Genomic DNA, 18,700 nt, shown 5'->3' with positions numbered 1-18,700 from the left:
TAATATCCTGCTTTTGTTCCAACATGCAGACTAAGGCAGCATACACATGTCATCCAGATACTAACTAGATCTGGATCTGCTTGGCTGCAGGAAGGTGGTGGCTTTCCATGTCTTCTGGCCATTCCCTGGGACTTAGGCAAAGAACTCTCTCTCTCTCCCTCTCTCTCTCTGGTTTGAGGCCTGCCGATGAGCTGCGGCAACATTTGAGCCAGGATCTTCAGGCTCACAGTTTGTATGCTTAGCTGTTACGCAACCAGCTTTCTGTTTTAATGCCTTTCTGCTCAGCAGTATAGCTAGTAAGAGGAACAAGGAAGAGTCATTGCCTGGAGAGAAAAAAGAAAGTGTTAATAAAAGTCTCCCATGCAAGACATTTCTTCTTGCACAGCTGAATGGGATATGTTCAGCATTGATTAAATCTGTCTACACAGCAACTGTGACCAAATTGCCTCTATTTTTGGAAACAGTCGTGCAAATGTTTTCTTTGGGGTTGCTGCTCAAAAGAGGGGGTGCTCTTGGATTCTACCTAGTCAACAGGGGTTGCTGCAGTGCCAAAGACTTTTCTCCACACAATCTGTGAAAAGATGCTTTAGGAGTGCTCTTGTTACCCGAAGCACATTGACCCTAACACAGAGCGGGGGTTATTAAACACTAAGTTTAGATCCAGAATGATTTTGCAGAACCAATATGAATCAGCAAATTACAGAGGAATAGAGGTTATGTTTTATTGTGGCCAAATGTTTGGAAATGCCTTTTTAAAGCTGCATTTCAGGACCTTTACTGCCTGGTGTGGTGCAATGGAATTTTTAGTACTTAGCTAAATTCCAGCTGCAGATGTTTAGCATTTTGAGCGCTAGGCTGGTGTGGCGACATAACAGCAGCACTCTGCAGGAGACTGGTGGGTGCGTCCTGCTTGCGGTTTTTAGCTCGCTTCCTGGAAAATGGGAATAGTTAGCCTTGCTAAATCCACAAGCATATTCCTATAGGAAAAAGTTTGTGCTGATTTGCAACAATGTCATTAGGTCATTGCGATTACTAAGCAGCAGTGTGGTGTGATTGTGAGGAGCTTAGGATAACTGTTTTAAAAATGTGGATAGTGACTGCCAAGTGTTTAACTTGGCCACCCTAGCTGTTGAGTATTTAGCATTATTTTAAGTGAGAGTTACAGGGACTTGCATACTTTCTGGACAGAACTATACTGAGAAAGGAAAATAGCACTTAATTGTGTGGTGGTGTATCACCAGGCCATAGTTCTCTTGAAAGAATACTGCTGAGCTGCATCATTTAATTTTCTCCTGACATTTGTGCATCAAAGTGAACATCTACAACCAGCTAATTTTAATTTTAACTGGGTACTAGTGGAATACTTTAATGGAGACAAGGCAGTGTTTTGGAGGACCCAACGTACCAGGAAATGTGTGTAGAATCATTTCAAAACATTACTTTGTGCCTGAGATAACCAGTGTGGTTGCCTCCAGATGTTATTGCACTGTGTCCTTCATTGTCCCTGGCCTTTGGCCATGCTAGTTGGGGGAGCTGGGAGCTGGTGTTCTACAATATTTGCAAGGCACCGTATTGACTCCCCCTATCATATGCTCTTGTCTGGAGAAACCACAATGTACTGGTGTGTGTGTGTGTGTGTGTGTGTGTGTGTGTGTATGCGCACACACACACACACACACACACACACACACACCACTTGAACTTCCTATACATTACTGCAATTCACTTCTAATATTCTTTCAAACAGTAATGTGAAGATCGGGAGAGTTGTGTTCCAGATAAAATAATTGCTCATTATGCTGATGTTGCATGCTTCTCTCCAGCATCTAAATATCAGGTTCTGACAAATAGCAGAAACAAACCATAATGCGACACTATGCCATTTTAGAGGTATGCTGATGTTTCCACTGTTTGCTTCACTTTTCGGTTTCTTTCTTCTTTGACCAAGGATAATTTGTTGTAACTGTTTTAGAAGCAGGGCATGGGCATTTGCTCTGACTACGACTGCCATTACTGAGCCTTTAAAAATATTTAAAATTGAGTATCTACTCCAGGGGTTGTCAACCTGGTCCCTACCGCCCACTAGTGAGTGTTTCAGGATTCTAGGTGGGCTGTAGGGGGTTCTACGGCACAAGCTGAATTCTCCTTACATCGAGCACTGGTGGGCGGAAGGAAATTTTACCATCAAGGAAGATGCATTAGTGGGCGGTAGGTATAAAAGGATTGACTACCCCGATCTACTCCATAAAGTCAAGGCCCATAATTTTTGTTGACCCATGATCCCATTCTTAAAATTGTATAATTATGGTATAATTTGGGGGAATGCACATTTACTGACCTAACCATATCAATTTCAAATGGCAAAAAGAGATAGTGAAGAGTTGTTGCTAGTAGCAAACTGATGAGGTGCCAGTAAAGAAAGGTTTCTAAAATCTGATCAATCCCACATAGATATAAACCTGGCTTCCAAGCCAGTGGCATTTGATCTTTCCAGGCCAGAGACCTTCCTGTAGCCTTAGTCTTAATCACAGACCCCACCTTCCATTCCTCTCTCCCTTCTTACTGCTTCTCTGCCTTATTCAACTCAGCCCACATCGCATCTATTAGTCCAGTCAATTTTGGGTACATAGGCATGTACTGACAGGCAGTCATTTTAGATTTCTTAACCTACGCCATGCATAATTTTTCCAGTGCAATCCAATTTCTTCCATAATGATCAATGGCAAAGTGCAGGGGGCCTCAAATGGTGGAGGTGGTACTAGTACAGCCCATCTTAGCTGGTTGTGGCTCACTTGTGGAACATGACTCAGCCATTTGAAAACCCAATGTTCATTCATCCTGTTATTGAGGTGTTGTCGTTTTGTTTTTAGCAGTTGCTGCTCCCACCCACTCACCCATTGAAATGGGTACTAGAAATCTAGATGCCTAACTGTGAAAGAACAATGCACCATGGCTACATAAAAAGCTTTGTCAGCTATTACAGTTTGGGAAATAAGAAAATGATCTCAAAAGGGCGATGACTCATTTGCAGGCGGAAGGAGGGGCAGGGACTTCATGTATCCCTGGGTAAAATAATGGCTTTAACCCATTGGGATTTTGAACACTTGTGAGAGTACTTTCCAGTTCTTTCAGGCAGAGAGAGAGAATTTGTTTTAAATGTAAAGCCTGTGCTGACTAATAGTCTGTTAAAGTGATGGGAATATTTTTTATTTTTTAAAAAGATTCACTCCAGTGATGCTTACAATTAGAAAATCTTTTCCACTTCAGGAGCATCTCTGTCTGACAGAGCAATCTACCTGGCAACTGAAATTGTACATACAGTTACAGTGTTTTTTTGGGTTGCACGTTAAACCTCTTAGTCATTCTATTGATCTGATTATTCATTAATCCCTTAAGAAGCCATAGAATTCCTTCATCCCATGATTATTGATAGTAGCTGTAGTAGAAGACACAGCATCTTCCTCAGAATCAATTGCCACCACAATGCATGTGCTCAAGGCCCAATGTACAGGAAAAGCATGATGCACCATCTGTTTCCTGCATTTGGGAGCTGGATTTACAACATAAAACTCAAGTTTCCTCCTTTACCTCTAGTTTAGCAACAAATGTGTGTTTTTAAATAAAGCATGGAGTTATCAGAAATGTGATGCTTCTGCTGCCTCTGCAGCCTGAGAATTTGGCAATTGCTAGTCTGAGAGAAGGGGCTGTGATTCTAATCTGCCTACACTCAGCTTTATAGTAATATGGCCTAAGTCTCAAGAGGCCCACATCAGTTTCCTCTTCCAAGGGAGACTCCAGGTGGTGTTGAGAGTGGTGAAGAAAAGGGTGACCTGTAACATCCTCTGTTTGTGTGGTGTTTACAGCAGCTATGTTTCTGTCCTGGGTCTTCATGTAGTTGATATGATCCTTGACCATGATACTAACATAATTAGAAGCCAACTATTATTTCAGTTCCAGACATGGAGATAACCAGTTTCTGGGCTGGGTCTCTTTCCCTCAATGGAAGGAGGCAGGAGAGACTAATTCTCTGCCCTGTTTAAAGCTATTATTCTAGCTGCCTCCTTTCATCTTTTCATATATGATAGCTCCACGTTGGCATGTAAATTATTCAGCACATCACTTTAACACTGACCGGGCTTGCATTTTTAACTGCGGCTTCTTTCTGTAACCAAGAAGCCTTGCTTAATTGCTACAGGAGGAGAGACACATAGAGAAGGAGAGGGAGTGGGAGCGTATTCGATTTAACAAAAAATATAGCCAGGTTCAAACTGAGGTGAAACAAAAGTCAATAGCTTTGTGCCAAAAAATTGAAAGGACTTGAGGCGGGAGTTTGGCTTGTGTCAGGATTTCAAAGCTGGAACAGATATCTGCTCACTGCTGAGCGTGTTTACAATCCAGTTAGTATTGAATATCTAAGACACTTTGGGGATGGGGGAGCATGACAACATTTGGAGACCTCATAAACTTTTAAAATAACAATCTCTTTTCCAACTTCGTTATGGCAAGCCACCATGAACACAATATGTGGAAAGGCAAGGGAAAAAAGACTTTCAATAACTAAACCATAATGCATTTGCCACTGGCCTATGTCTTTCTCCTTCCCTTGACCCAGTAAAAAGCAGAAGTTATATGTTCATCACGTTTTAGAAAAGTGGATGAGGAGAAAGCTGGGCTAAGGAGATGCTGAGGTGGATAGGGGAGTGTCTGTGTTTAATAGAGGTCTAAGGTTGAAGCCCTGGTCAAAGATTCTCCAACTTTATCATACTTAGCCTCCCCAAAGTGGGAAGTAGCCACCAAGCATGCTGATACGTATGTGAAGCACACTTCTAAAGCTCACTTATATTTAGCATGCGGCCACCTGGAAGCATTGCAAGCAAGAAAAGGAACAAGTCAGTTTTGGTCCACTTTTGGTGTTTCCCCTGGCAGTTTTTCATACTTCCTTAATAAAAAACAATGTACATCCTGGAGAAATATAGAACCATTGAATCATATTTAAAGATTGTTATTTTCCTAATTCCAAATAGATGCTTTTATATTCTTAATTGCACTGTTCATTGCATTGTCATATTCCAACCGGAATTAGAAATATGCTTACACACATCTCTTGTTCTTCCTTGCTATTTTCTCCTGTCCTTTTATAATGTACTGTACAGTGGTACCTCTGGTTACGAACTTAATTTGTTCCAGAGGTCTGTTCTTAACCTGAAACCGTTCTTAAGCTGAGGTACCACTTTAGCTAATGGGGCCTCCCGCCACTGCCGCATGATTTCTGTTCTCATCCTGAGGTAAAGTTCTTAACCCGAGGTACTACTTCTGGGTTAGCGGAGTCTGTAACCTAAAGTGTTTGTAACCCAAGGTACCACTGTATCACTTTACATAAGCTAAACACATTTAGAATGTTCTGAAACCTTTCCGAATTCTAACCCTTGAAGGTCCATGCAGTTCCACGAACCTTATAAAACAGTATGTTTGTGGATTAGCACAGCAGAATTGGAATATTTAAAAGTGTAAAGTAGAAGCCTTGGTATGTTGACTGGGGTGAGTGAAAATCATGCCTTTGTCTTCAGGGCAGGTAAAAAGCCTGTGCTCAACTGCTGGACAATTGTCTCTTGCAGGTGATGAAGACCTACCACATGTACAATGCCGACAGCATCAGTGCTCAGAGCAAGCTGAAAGAGGCAGAGAAGCAGGAGGAGAAGCAGATTGGCAAGTCTGTGAAGCAAGAGGATAAGCAAACCCCACGCTCCCCTGATTCAGCCTCCAGTGTCAAGTTTGAAGAAAAACATGTCCGGCGAAGCTCAGTCAAGAAGATTGAGAAAATGAAAGAAAAGGTGTGTGAGCAGCATGATGGGATTAAACTGCTGGGTGACTGCAAAATGCAGTATCTATAGGGGTATTAAGGAGACGGAGCCAAATAATGGAGAAATCAATAAATTAATAAGTGGGTGGCTTTTATTTGCTTTGTCAGGGAAATGTTGACATCCTTCCAGGGAATCTGGAAGCTTTGGTTTTCAGGCCTTCAGTGTCTCGCATAGTTCCTTGGTGCCAAAGCCAAGTAACACTCCGTAGTGTGTTCAACACAGAGAACTACATGTAGAGTTGTGGGACTAGACCAAATAATCCTATGCAGTGATGTTCCCATGGGGTGCAAATTGGCCTTTGTGTCCCTGCATCACCAAAGAAGTATGCGGTTTACATACTACTTACAGGATGCTTTTATTTTGTCTAAAAGTATTGAAGATTTCACAGAGCTCAGGTCCAACAGTGAGGAATGTTGAGAGCCAAAGAATGCTATGTGTTCTTTGTGTGAGACCCTCACTTCTTTTTCTTCTCTTCGTTGTTTTTCTTTCTAATAAACTCCTTTTGGTTTATTTTCAGCGTCAGGCAAAATACACAGAAAATAAACTGAAGGCGATTAAGGCAAGAAATGAGTATCTGCTGGCTCTGGAGGCCACCAATGCGTCTGTGTTCAAGTATTACATCCATGACCTGTCTGATCTCATTGATGTAAGTACACTGTGGTTTGGGCCCATGCACTGAAGTTTGCTGCTGTAAACCCCATTATGTCTCTCTCCTCAGTTAAACTATGTGTGGTTGGCCATCATCGTACAATTCAGGATTATCTGTGTACCTGTGTACAGAGTGGTGTCTCAGGCAATTGCATGAGATCAGCAGTGCTAGGGCAGTTGTTTGTGAACATGGAACTCATTACGTGGGGGTTCAAAACCTTTGGCTAGCCTTGCTAGTCAGGCCAAAGTTTGTGATTTCCAGGTTGTTGTGCTTCCTTCAGCACAATCTTATACATGCCTACTCTGAAGTAAATTTCACTGTTTTCAACGCACACAAATTTCAGTCTTGGAAGCAAGCCTATGCACACTTATCATGGAACTCAGTGGGTCTGACTTTGGAGCAGACATGCATTGGGTTAGGATTTTTCATTCCTGATCTCATGTTGCATCTCTGTGTGAGGTCAGGGACAATTCCTTTCTCTTCTCCCCCCAGCTGTGGTTTGTTTCAGTGTTGAGCCTCCCAGTGTGCCTCTACAATTGGGTACCCACACTGCCATCTCTAGCCTTTCCCTCTAGGACAAGGACAAAGTATAGACTTGTTTTGGCATGGGATGGTATGAAAGGGGAGTACTAGAACATTCAGTGTAGCTGTATTGGACTGTCCAAATCTCAGGGCAACTCAGTTCCTTCCTTGTCCCCAACTGCAAGTTGGATAGAGAAGTGGGGCTCCTATTGCCCTTGCCCCATAGGGCAGTGGAACTGCTTACCATAGCGACCATGGTAAGCAGGATTGTGGACCACTGTGACTTAAGCTAAAAAGCTGGTAGGACAAATTGCAGCGTTTTACATTCTTAAGTGATTAAGTAGCTAATACTGAAAAGTGATCCAAGTCTATCAGAGTGTGGTTAAATAAAACATTATCTGCTGTGTGGATTCTCTACTTTCATCTGAGAGGACTGATGCAGTGACTATATTGAGCTGATTACTGCTGAACACTGCTTTCTCTGCTTTTTGGTGGCAGCTGTAATAGCGTCCTGTAAGCAAAGTTAAAAATAGCCATTGGGGAGCCCTAAGGGTAATTTGGGGGTTGGGGTTGGGGAGAAGGGGCCTCCAAACAAGCAAATAATTTATCGTCTTTGCCTGCTCTCCACTGTTCCTTGTTCAGCCAGTCATAAAATCAAACAGGTCATGCTCACTTCAGCTCACTTCAAGTATTTATTGGAGGACTTTACTGTTCTTTCTGCTGTGAAGTGCAAGCCTTAGCAATACTAGGAAACCCTGTTTTGTCTTGGTGGAGAATAGTTGTGCTGTTATAGAATCATATCACCCTGTGGATACCTTCTATTTTCTTTTGCTTTTGTATGTTGGCTGTTGCCTGATTTCAAAGTACTTATGAATTACACGTAAACGAGATCTGTTCTGTAATGCTCCTTAAACACCCACCATTTAATTTATCTGAATGATCTAGAGGGCATCAAGTGAAGTCATCCTGTTTTCTTAAGGCTATGCATGAGATGCATGGTAATTACATTTGACTTACTAAGGGGAGATGTACATGTTCATACAAATTATGTGGTACCACCCTCATCAGAATATAATTTTAGCATGCAAGTTAGTGATTTGCTTCAGTGCTTCTCCTGTGTAAAACTCCCTGTTGATAGAAAACTAGCATCTTAGAGAAAAAATGTTTTTGATTAGCCTTTTCCTAGATTTTAAGAACACCTTACATTGAGAATTATTTTTAAAAATCTGATTCTCCTAAGTGCATTTTGAAGTGGTAGAGGTCCATGAAGGCTCTAACGTTGCTTTTTCTGAACATGTACGGTTTTGTTTTGTTTTTGTTTTTTTATGAGAAGGATAATTTTCTAGGGGCTATGCCTGGTGCTAGAACTGCTGATGCTGAGCTTCTTTCTTTAATGTTTTATATAGTGCCAGCAATATGCAGGTGTGACATTATCTATAACTCTAGGACAGCCTTAGAGCCTATATTAAGCAGGTGAGTCAAGAATGAGGGAGCAGTCAGTTTGGCTGGTAGAATGGGAGGGGAGAGTTGGGTACCACAGTCTAGGAATGTTGGCTAAAGCCACGGAATCTGACTCTTCAGCATCAAGTGAGACTTGGGTTGCTTGGTTGGGCTGGGCTAATAAGCAACTGGATATTGAGGAAGCAGGAGGGGGAGATGGCTTGATAAGTAAACAGGAAATCATTCCAGGCATGACAGAAAGCACAGAGATGGAAGACAAAGGCAACCAACAGCAGATAAATTTGTTGCAAAAGGAGTGAGGAGTTTAAAGGGGGATATGGGACCAGGTTATGATCACAGTTAAAGGGAGATGTGGGACAAGCTATAGTCAGAGTTAAAAACGACTAGATTATTAACACCAGGGAACTAATGGAAGTACTGAAGGAGAAGGCTGATGTGATCATAGTAAAATGCCATGAAATATGGGATAGCTACCCCTGCCAATGTCTATTCACAATTTTCACTTTCTGTGCCATTAGAAAGCTTCCCTGAGGCATGCGTTGGGAGGAATCTTGTTAGAGCTCGTTTGGATTTCCTTAATAAATCCTTAACTCTTCTTTAAACACAGAGCGGTAATCTGAAGGAGTTGAGATAAGCGCCATCATTTATCCAGATTACAGGGTGACGCTTCTCCCCAGGAGCCCTAAGGCTGCTCTACTGGCACAGCTGTCTGGTTATACACCGGTGCCAGGCAAAAGCATTAGTTTCAGCAATGCATCACTGTTTGCTATTTCTGAGTGCTGAGAGAGCCAGCTCACGCGAGAGGCTTTCATCCATCTAATTTGTCACAATCTTTTAACTATATAAAGAGTTTGCTGTGCTTGATAGTACTTTTATTCTGCAATCCTAAATAACACCTTCTAGTGAGTCTCACTGAATTGAGAGACTTATTTCTGAGAAAATTAGGATTGCGCCTCACATTTTGGAAGGGATTGTAACAACTACTGTGCTGTTGTGCTGTGGAGTGGCAGGGCGGGGAGCAGGTGTCTGGTAGCTAGAGGTTTACATAGGCTGAGGTCAAGTCAGAAGGCCATACATCTTTATTGGTTACAGCTCACAAAGTTTGGCAGGGCATAGGGGAAGGAAAACACGACTGTTGGCTGATGCAGCCATCCCAGCTCACTTGCTGATGGGAATGGCAGGTATATAGGAATGACCGCAGTCCAAACCAATACCATGGACCAGTCTGATGACCTGAATGTGAGGCAACCATGCCAGCTCCAGAGGTGGGCCTTAGGGGGACTGTCCTTTTGGGAGTGGGCTTCCCACCCCTGCTGACTCCAGATGTGAATCTGGCCCATTGCCTTATCAGCCAAGAACAGAGTTGTGACAGTAAAATTAGACCATGCAATCGGTCAACAAACTGGCAGCATTGCTGTGCCAATGGCAAAAACCTTGCGTTGCAGAGCCCTATCGAAGGGAATAGGTGGGATATAAATAAATGTATAATAACAATATTGTTATGTTATGTAACAATGTTTAAAATTGCTTCGTAGACCTGTCAGCTTAGTGGCTCACCTCTGATCTTGGCAAGGGAACAAACTCTAGAAGTTAGGAAGAGTGGGTGGATAAGTCAACAATGGGGTATTGCCCGAGACATATGGGGGTCTATAATTTGTGCCCTAGAAGCAAACCAAAGGAAGAAAATTAAGATCTGCTTGCCCCCTCCCACATCAGTTGGAAAGCCCAACTTACTGGTTCCTGGGGTAGAGGAGCATGGCATGGCAGCCTCTGTGTGAACATGCCATCAGCTGCACCCAAGAAGGAATTGCCCTCTTTGCTCCCTCCCATTGCCATATGATGGCACAAAGCTGGTAAGCAGGGGCCCAGGGCTTGACATTTTTCCATAGGTGAGTTAACAGAAGAATACTGTTGGATCATCCCTGTGAGTGCTGTTATGTTAAAATTCGCTCTAAGACAGGAGACAGTTGTGTGACTTAGCTGAGGTGACTCAGGCCAGGAAAAGAGAAACAGAGGGACATAGTCAGATCATTGGTCCATCTAACTCATTGCAATGACTGGCAATAGCTCTCCAGGGTTTCAGATGAGTCTCTCCAAGTCGTCCTACCTGGCAGTACCTTGGGCCTTGGACTCTCTGTGTGTGCTCTACCACCGCGCTACTGCCCTTGCATTCACATCACATGCTAAATCTGTTGAGACAGTAAGTATAAAAATCAGGTTTAATGTTTGGGGAAACCATATTCTAACAATAAGTGTTCAAGCAGTATTTGAAAAATGTGAAAGCAAACCAAAAGTTGGCTCCCTTGGCCTAACTGTTCCATGCTGTTCTTCTTTGTGCAGAAGCCATCCACTCAGAATTAAGAAGGCATAAATTGCAAAAGCCCACCCATACCAATGAAAGACGCACTTGGACTGCTTAGAACTGCAGGCTGAATTCATTGTTAATCAGAACAACTGGAGGTTTTAATGCAGTCATTCAGTTGTAACAATTCCCTGATGGTTTTGCATTTGCTGAAACCCTTTGAACTGATGCTAATCCTTTATGCTAAATAAATATTGCACTAATGGAAAAATGGGTTTGCCTAGCTGAGGATGCTTGTGGAGGGGCAGGGGTTGGCTCAGCCATAGAGCTCAGCTGGCTAATAAGATTGGCATTAAGCTGGCGAAGATTCCAGTGGGGAACTGCTGGGGTGGACACTGAGATATTGGCCTCTATGTCTAGACAACCCTAAAATATAAAAACACCAATCATATTTCTAAACCTCTGCTATGGTGGCTTTTAAACTTGGCCGGTGATCTCTGGTGCAGTTTTAGATGGCTCTTGAGACTGAATCAAGGAAGTAGTTTGAGATAAGAATTTATGTTATTTGGCTGGTATTACGTATGTATTGCCTAAACACCAGCTCCTGGGTTTGGGTGGGGTATTTCGCAGAATAAAAAGAAAGGAGGCGAGGGGAAGGAAGGAAGGAAGGAAGGAAGGAAGGAAGGAAGGAAGGAAAATGAGAGGCAAAACAATAAAATGCTGACTGCTTTTTGGTAGATGACAGCACTGAAAGAACAAATATAAAATGATGGCCATAATGTACATAATTGTTATTTAAAATATTTAGTAAATTTGTTACCTGTCCTTCACAAACTGGTTCCAGGGCAGGTTACAACAATGTAAAAATAATAATAATAAAAACAGTTAAAAAGGTAACATGAATAGATGGGCCTTGAAAACACTCATCTCAGGTATCAAAGGCAAAGGGGGAAAGAGATGCATCCTTAGCTCACAAATGTCCTCACAAAGTGGCTTTCATAAAAATGAAATACAATCACAAATGAATGGCAATCTTATGTTTATAAATGTGGGCAGTAATTACAGTAGAACAACCCATGACAATAAAATTCATTAAACATAGAATAAACCTTGTAACCTCAACTGATCATAATATAATCTGCCATCAGACACACTTGTGTTCTGCAAAATATTGGATAGATAATATATAGATTTATAAAATGAAGCTTTCTTTTTTTTTTAAAAGCAATTTATTAGGTTTTACAATAAAAATAAACATAATAAGCAATATAACATTGATCTTAACATATTTTCACATTTTCTTTAGACTTCCTCACATCTCCCGCTCCCACTTTCATCGTTGTAACGTTTTGTCAGCAATTTATCATCTTATTTAAATTCTTATATCCCTTCTATATTTCATAATCTTATAGTTCTCAGAAGGAGCTAAATTTCACAGTCTTACTTATTTTCTTAAAAACTTCTAAATTTAGTGGTGCTCAGTTATTTTGATCTAGCATCTTATTTAACATTCACTCAAATTACAATACTTTTGTAAATAGTTCTTAAATTTCTTCCAGTCCTCCTCAATCCTCTCTTCTCCCAGGTCACGGATTCTGCCGGTCATTTCAGCCAGTTCCATGTAGTCTATCAGTTGTATCTGCCATTCTTCCAGTGTGGGTAGATCTTGAGTTTTCCAATGTTTTGCGAGAAGTATCCTTGCTGCTGTTTATAAAATGAAGCTTTCTAACCTTCTTGTTGGAAAAACAGGCATATGAAAGGATTTACAACATAATCAAGTTCTTAAAAGAAGGCACACTTGATTAAAAAATACAGTCTATGGATCTTTACAGTACATGAAAAACAGGAAGGAATTAGCAAGATAAAGAAATTAAGAGTAATGCACGCGCACTACAATCCACTTTTTAATTACAGAGAAAACAAGAAATTAATTAGAACAGTTCAAAATATTTCAATCTTTGTTTATAATCATCTGAATTATGGCTAATTTTTTAATTTATATGTGCTATCAGCGCCCTTTGAGGAAAGTTGTCATCAGCCAAATGCACTGGGCATTTTATTGCTTTATAATGACTATTACTATTTAGTACCATTTACAGCAGGTGTGGCTACCTTCAGTCTGGATCCAGCCCATTGAGACCCCAGATTTGTATCCCAATCTGATTGGGTGCTTAAAATTCCTGTTTTGAAGCAGAGGTTGCCCTCCAAGCTTCACTGGTGGCCCACCAAAGCCCAGACCCCACCTACCCAATATGGTGTGAATAGGTTGAGGAAATGCAGAGTACCAGCCAGTGCTCATCTAGATCATGGGTGCACAACCTGTGGCCCTCCAGATGTTTCTGGACTACAACTCCCATTAGCCCCAAACAGCATAGCCAGTGATCAGGGATGATGGGAGGTGATCATGGTTACAGATGCAGATTGCTCTCTGTTGGATGTTTATACGTAATAACCTTTTGGGTGACTATGCATAGTTAGAAGTTCAGCAATGCAATTAAACTTCCCACAGCAGATAAAGTGTAGCAGAGGTTGTTTTACTTAGTAAACACAAAATGCACTATACACACAAACTATACACAGTTGCTTCAGGAACGCTTCTCTCTCTGAGCCCAGAGAGGGTTTTCAACTTTCAGAGTCCTTGCTTAAAGTTCTCAGCAAGTTCAAAAAGTTCGAAGTTGCCAAAGTCCTGCAACTTCAGCCTTCTGTTTCTGCTTTGCAAGTCTTTCCAGTTCTGTCTCCAACAATTCTTCTACACAATTCACCACAAAAATTCTTCACACCCTCAGAATGCTGTAAATTGGAGCTTCTGATCCAACACAGCCATCATTCTGCACAGCAACAGAAATAAGACAGTCATGAGTACTCTGCAACTGCATCTTGAAGAAAAACCTTTTTTGCACCAACTTATGGAGAATTAACTCATTCTTTAACCCTCCCTTGCTCCATTATCAACCTGATGAGCAAGGAGATAGAATGATATTCATCCAGACTGTGGCACTGCGGTGGATGGAGAGGCTGGTCTCTTTAGCCCAGGAAGCAACTGCAGTGGAGGGGTGTGCATGACTCTCCTGCATAGCTTATTGGCTGACTGCCATAGAAGACAAATGCAGCCATTAAGATTTAATTTGCATAATTGTTCAGACATCCTCCTGTCTAGTGGTGGTAAGGAAAGAATAGAAGCTTACCTGCAGAAAACAAGCAAACCTGAAGAGTATTCCTCCCATCAGTGATGCTTAAGAACTACTGGTAAAAAATAAAATACAAAAATCGAGATCTTCCTAGTACTGATTTATTTTAGCCATTCACAGTATCTAGCACTGCTGCATTTATACTCATTATGGCCCCTCTCTTCAGCATTTTTTCCCTAGTGACCAGCTATGGAGTATTCTGAATTGAATTTTGAAGTGCAGAGTATTTTCTTGGCCTTTGGCCTTCCAGGTTAGCACTTTTAAAGTCTCCTAGCTAGTAATGGGTTAATCAGCTGTCACGCTGAGAAGTGAATTTGGATGAGCTATCATTAAATTCTTATAAAACATTGATTTCCTTGGAGAACGTTTCCATCAAACATTTATATAACCTAGAAAAGTCCAGTGAGACAGACACACTTATAAATGTGTTATTTTGCACATTTGTAAATGTTATGGATGGGGAAGGAGTGCTGAAAAATGTTTACTGCCAACAGTTGTATAAAGATGGAAAACATTGCTGTTGTCTTAATATAATCCTCCAGATTTTGTATGGAAGTGGCTTATAAAATATTAATAACTGTTTTCCTCTTTCATTCTGTGGATGGAGACATGCACCCAGGTGTACACACACACACACAGAGAGAGAGAGAGAGAGAGAGAGAGAGAGAGAGAGAGAGAGAGAGACTGACTATCTGGTCTTCCTTATAAAGATAAATCCAAATACTGTGGATGTATTTTGCCAACTGCATCCAAGGGGGATCCATCCACAATGGGAGATTCATAGTAGATTGACCCATGTGCTTCTCTTAAGTTTTGACCTCTTAAGAGGGTTCTAATTCTCACTTGAAGCCAGTTTCCCTCCAGTTGTGCTGTGTAAAACATGGACTTTTAGTGCGACAGCAAAGCTGCAACTGCTTGAACGGCTTTTTTACCCAATGAACCACCCTCTGCATGTGCAAATTCTCAATCAAGCTGCTTTTGTTTTTGTGCTTGGTCTTTGTGCATCTTGATTGAATTGAACGCCCTTCCATTGTGCGCTTCCAGTAAAGCCAGCAACTGCTGCTGCTGCTGCTTTATATGAGCTCGACACCTGCCACACTCCACAGCCTCTTGGCACTGTACCCAGGCATCTTGTGGCAGGCCATGGCAAGACTTGTTTCAAAAGCGTTGGAAGGTGGCTCGGGTTGCAGTTCTTTCCTTCCCTTTCCCCTTTTCCGTCCTCCCCTTCTTTTTCTCCCATTTATTTTCATGCCTTGCCTCTCCCATGCCCCAAATAATTATGCAGGAGGAGGAGAGTCTATTGATTTCAGTTCCAGAGGAGGGCATCCATCAAGCAGATGGGCTCTTCCTCCTTTTGGATAGCTTCCTAGCATATTTAATTTTTGCTCACGCTCTCTCTTTTTTATTTTGGTCTACTGATTTCTTTTAAAAAGGTGGGGGAATCAAATCTGCTTCTGATGAAGAAATGGCAGGAGCTTCTTTCCCATAAGTAATATGATTTGGTTTGGATAGCAGATTGGCTTTCATGAACAATATGCTAAAGTTGTCAGAAGTGCGGGAAGAGCTTGACTAAAGGGATTCCTTTTTAAAGTTTTTCTTCACTTTCTTTCCTTCGATCTGCAAAATCTGAGTGAACATTTTAGTATTAGTTTCATATATTGCCTTCCTACCCTTCACACAATAAAGTACAGGAGTATGATAAGCTGACAATAAAAGTAGTTGAATGTTGTTGTTGGCATCTGTCTGTCTCAAGGGACACTTGAGTGTGCCTCCAGGGGCGAAGTCAAACTGCTGTGTTAGCAGCACCAAAGTGACCTCCCCAGGATTCAAGCCTGGGTAGTGGATATTGAGGCCTAGGGCAGCCCAGACGATGAGGACCCCTTCCCCCCCAGCCTTCCTCATGTGGTCCAAAGGAAAGCAGTGGTTAGGCACCAGCTTGGCTGCAGGAGTTTCTGGAAGGAGTCATACAAGGTGCCATCCAACCATCTTAAGGACTCCACATCTGATTTGTGTAGGGTTTGCTCCTTAGCCTTTTCTTCTCCCAAAGATGTCCCTCAAGGCAGTGGAGGACCAGAATTTTCCTTCTCCTAGATGGGCTACCTTCCCGGGTTGATGAACCCCATCTGCCCCTCACTTCCTTCTACAGCACATGCAGAAACCACCTTTTTGACTGCTATTGGTCTCATACACTCAATCCGCTGGAGCCTGTCTTCACATGCAATGGAAGTCCTCAACACACCAAGGGTTTGAGACCCATTGGCTATCCACACCTGGTTTAGCAAGCCAGCCAAAGCTATTCCCTGGGTGTGGGTGCTGTCACATGCTGACAGCTTTTAGGAGCCACAGGTGTGAGCTAGGTACAGGGTGGGGAAAGGTGGTCAAACTACCCCAGAAAGAGCAATATCCCTCCCCTAACATCCCATACACCCCAAAGCAGTGGGTAGAACCATAGGAGCAAACTCCTAGGGGCTGAGGGGCCTTCACCCCCTCCAATAAAATATTTGAGGGGGCCACCTCCCCCCAAGTTGATGGACATTGCCATTCAAATGGTTTGTATGCACTGTGTCATGTGATTGATTATGCAGGGTGGGGCTCTCCCCCCCCCCCATTTTATTGAAGTTGGTACTCCTGGATAGAACAGTAGAAACAAAGTATCGAAAACAATTCAATGGAGTCTCCAAATAGATATCATTAAAGGCATGTGGACTTTAGTAACTGAAAGTATGTCCAGGCAAGTATGTCCAAGGACGTTGCAAAGCTTGGTCATTGCCACTGAGAAGGTCCAATCCCTTGCAGCGCTTACTTAAGATCCTCTTCAGAGACTCTTCTCCATTGTCGCCAACAAGTACAGTTTATTTAAAGAGGAGCCTAAGCCCATATTGCTTTCTGGCATTTGGGAAAAGAAACAGCAGCAATCCAGCTAGGATATGAGCAGGAGCTGGTAAATCAGGTCACCCAGGCTTAACAGATCAGAGTTGCAAGATGAGCATAATTACCCAGCAGTCAGGGCCAACATCCAGAGAGGGAGTGAGTCTGAAAGACTTGAGAGCAGGAGAGAAAAACACACAATGGTACCAATCCAGAATGCTGGAGTACATCTGCAAGTGTGAGTTAGGCTTGGTAAGGCAGATCAATATTAAGCAGAGAGTTCTAGATTGTTTAATTGAGCTGGGTCCATTTCATTGATTCTACCTGATAAGCAGCCGAAGAAACCCATGTTGGCAGTTTAAGACTTGCTCAATCACATGAGAAAATTTGCTACAATCCAAAATTGGCTGCATGGTGTAACTTTTAAACATGGTGTAACTATTAAACAAGATTTTAAGCTTTTGGTACAAACATAAATTACGTAGCTCTGGACATCAGTTTCATGTTTCTTGTCTAGTGGATTGGACCTTCTGAGACCGAAATCAACGTGTTGAGTAATGCATGTAAAAACATTGATAAATTATAACCTCTGTGTCCTGTAGAGCTTCTTGAGTTTCAGATGGCCTTTCTTTTTTATTTTTATTTTCCAGCAGTGCTGTGACCTGGGATATCATGCCAGCCTCGGTAGGGCACTCAGGACATTCCTGTCAGCAGAGCTGAACTTAGAACAGTCAAAGCACGAGGGCCTGGATGCCATTGAGAATGCTGTGGAGAACTTGGATGCCAACAGCGACAAGCAGCGCCTCATGGAGATGTGCAACAATGTCTTCTGCCCACCCATGAAGTTTGAGTTTCAGCCGCACATGGGAGACATGGTTAGTTTTATTCTTTTTCATAAATAAGCATTTAATGGAATTTCCAGTCCAGTCACAATAAGGATTGTGGAGGGAATCAAGCAAATTGTCTTGAATTGGTCAGTGACTTGACATCTTGGCCTTCAGCCTGGGCATCAAATTCTGAAAGAATGTCCTAATTATATATCTTAATGGGTAAGAAGAGAAAGTGAATTTGTAGTATCAGTTTGTGGTATCTTCTCATTTGTAATAATGGTGGCTTCTTAGAAAAGAAATGATCCACTTGCTTCACCCTTAGAATAAAATTAATTGGAGAAATAATTTACTGTAGAGATTGTCAGTATTACCTAGCACCATGATAAATAAGAGAGTTGAAGCTCAATGTCATTACTATGTAGTATGTACAGGAATCGTTCACTGAATTGTGAACCATAAAAGTGAAGGTTGGTATTTCATTGCATATCTGACTATTTGGTGGCTCTCTTGGAAAACTCAGTAGTACAAACTCTGCTCTGTTGGCCATTAATTTATTTAGTTATATGTTTTCTATGCTGGTTGCTCTAATGATATCCTCTTCAAGCTGGTCTCCTTCCTTCATAAGAGACTCTTTCGCTTCTCTAAGACCTAACTTGTACAACTATTGCCTTGTGAATCTGTCTCCTCATGGTGATCACTGTTGTTCAAATGTTGGAAAATGGCTGTGAATCAGGCCTGAGAAATGAGCTCTCAAATTCAGTGCTTTAATTTATTATTTATTGAATGGATTTATAGGACACTTTTTGTATTTACAAAAATACAAATCCAAGTACAATATAAAAAACTTTTAAAATATCAATTTCATAGTAATACTAAAGGGAGGGGGAAAAAATCCATCGTTGAGATAAACTACAGACCATAGCACAATAGCCCCAATTTATAACCCCAGTTTATATTAACTATTAAAAGCCACCGGGGAAAAAGGATTCTTTGTGCCCTACTGAAAATATACAAGAGTT

The 18,700-nt window shown here is 41.7% G+C and overlaps 1 protein-coding gene across 7 annotated transcripts in view; it reads left to right on the top strand.

The window, feature by feature from the left end:
• Nucleotides 1-18,700, top strand: part of SRGAP2 (SLIT-ROBO Rho GTPase activating protein 2) — a 198,845-nt gene that overhangs the window by 115,627 nt on the left and 64,518 nt on the right. For 5 of the 7 annotated variants that reach the window (XM_081009024.1, XM_081009021.1, XM_081009022.1 and 2 more), the window contains 3 exons: nt 5,616-5,831; nt 6,379-6,507; nt 17,502-17,726. In XM_081009024.1, the coding sequence (XP_080865150.1) occupies nt 5,616-5,831; nt 6,379-6,507; nt 17,502-17,726 (570 nt within the window). The remainder of the gene's footprint in view (nt 1-5,615; nt 5,832-6,378; nt 6,508-17,501; nt 17,727-18,700) is intronic. The other 2 variants (XM_081009025.1, XM_081009023.1) reach the window with 1 other exon arrangement.

This window comes from Podarcis pityusensis (assembly GCF_964106645.2).
Source record: "Podarcis pityusensis genome assembly, chromosome: 6".
NCBI classification, from domain to species: Eukaryota; Metazoa; Chordata; class Lepidosauria; order Squamata; family Lacertidae; genus Podarcis; species Podarcis pityusensis.
This window is presented reverse-complemented; position numbering and strand designations above follow the sequence as displayed.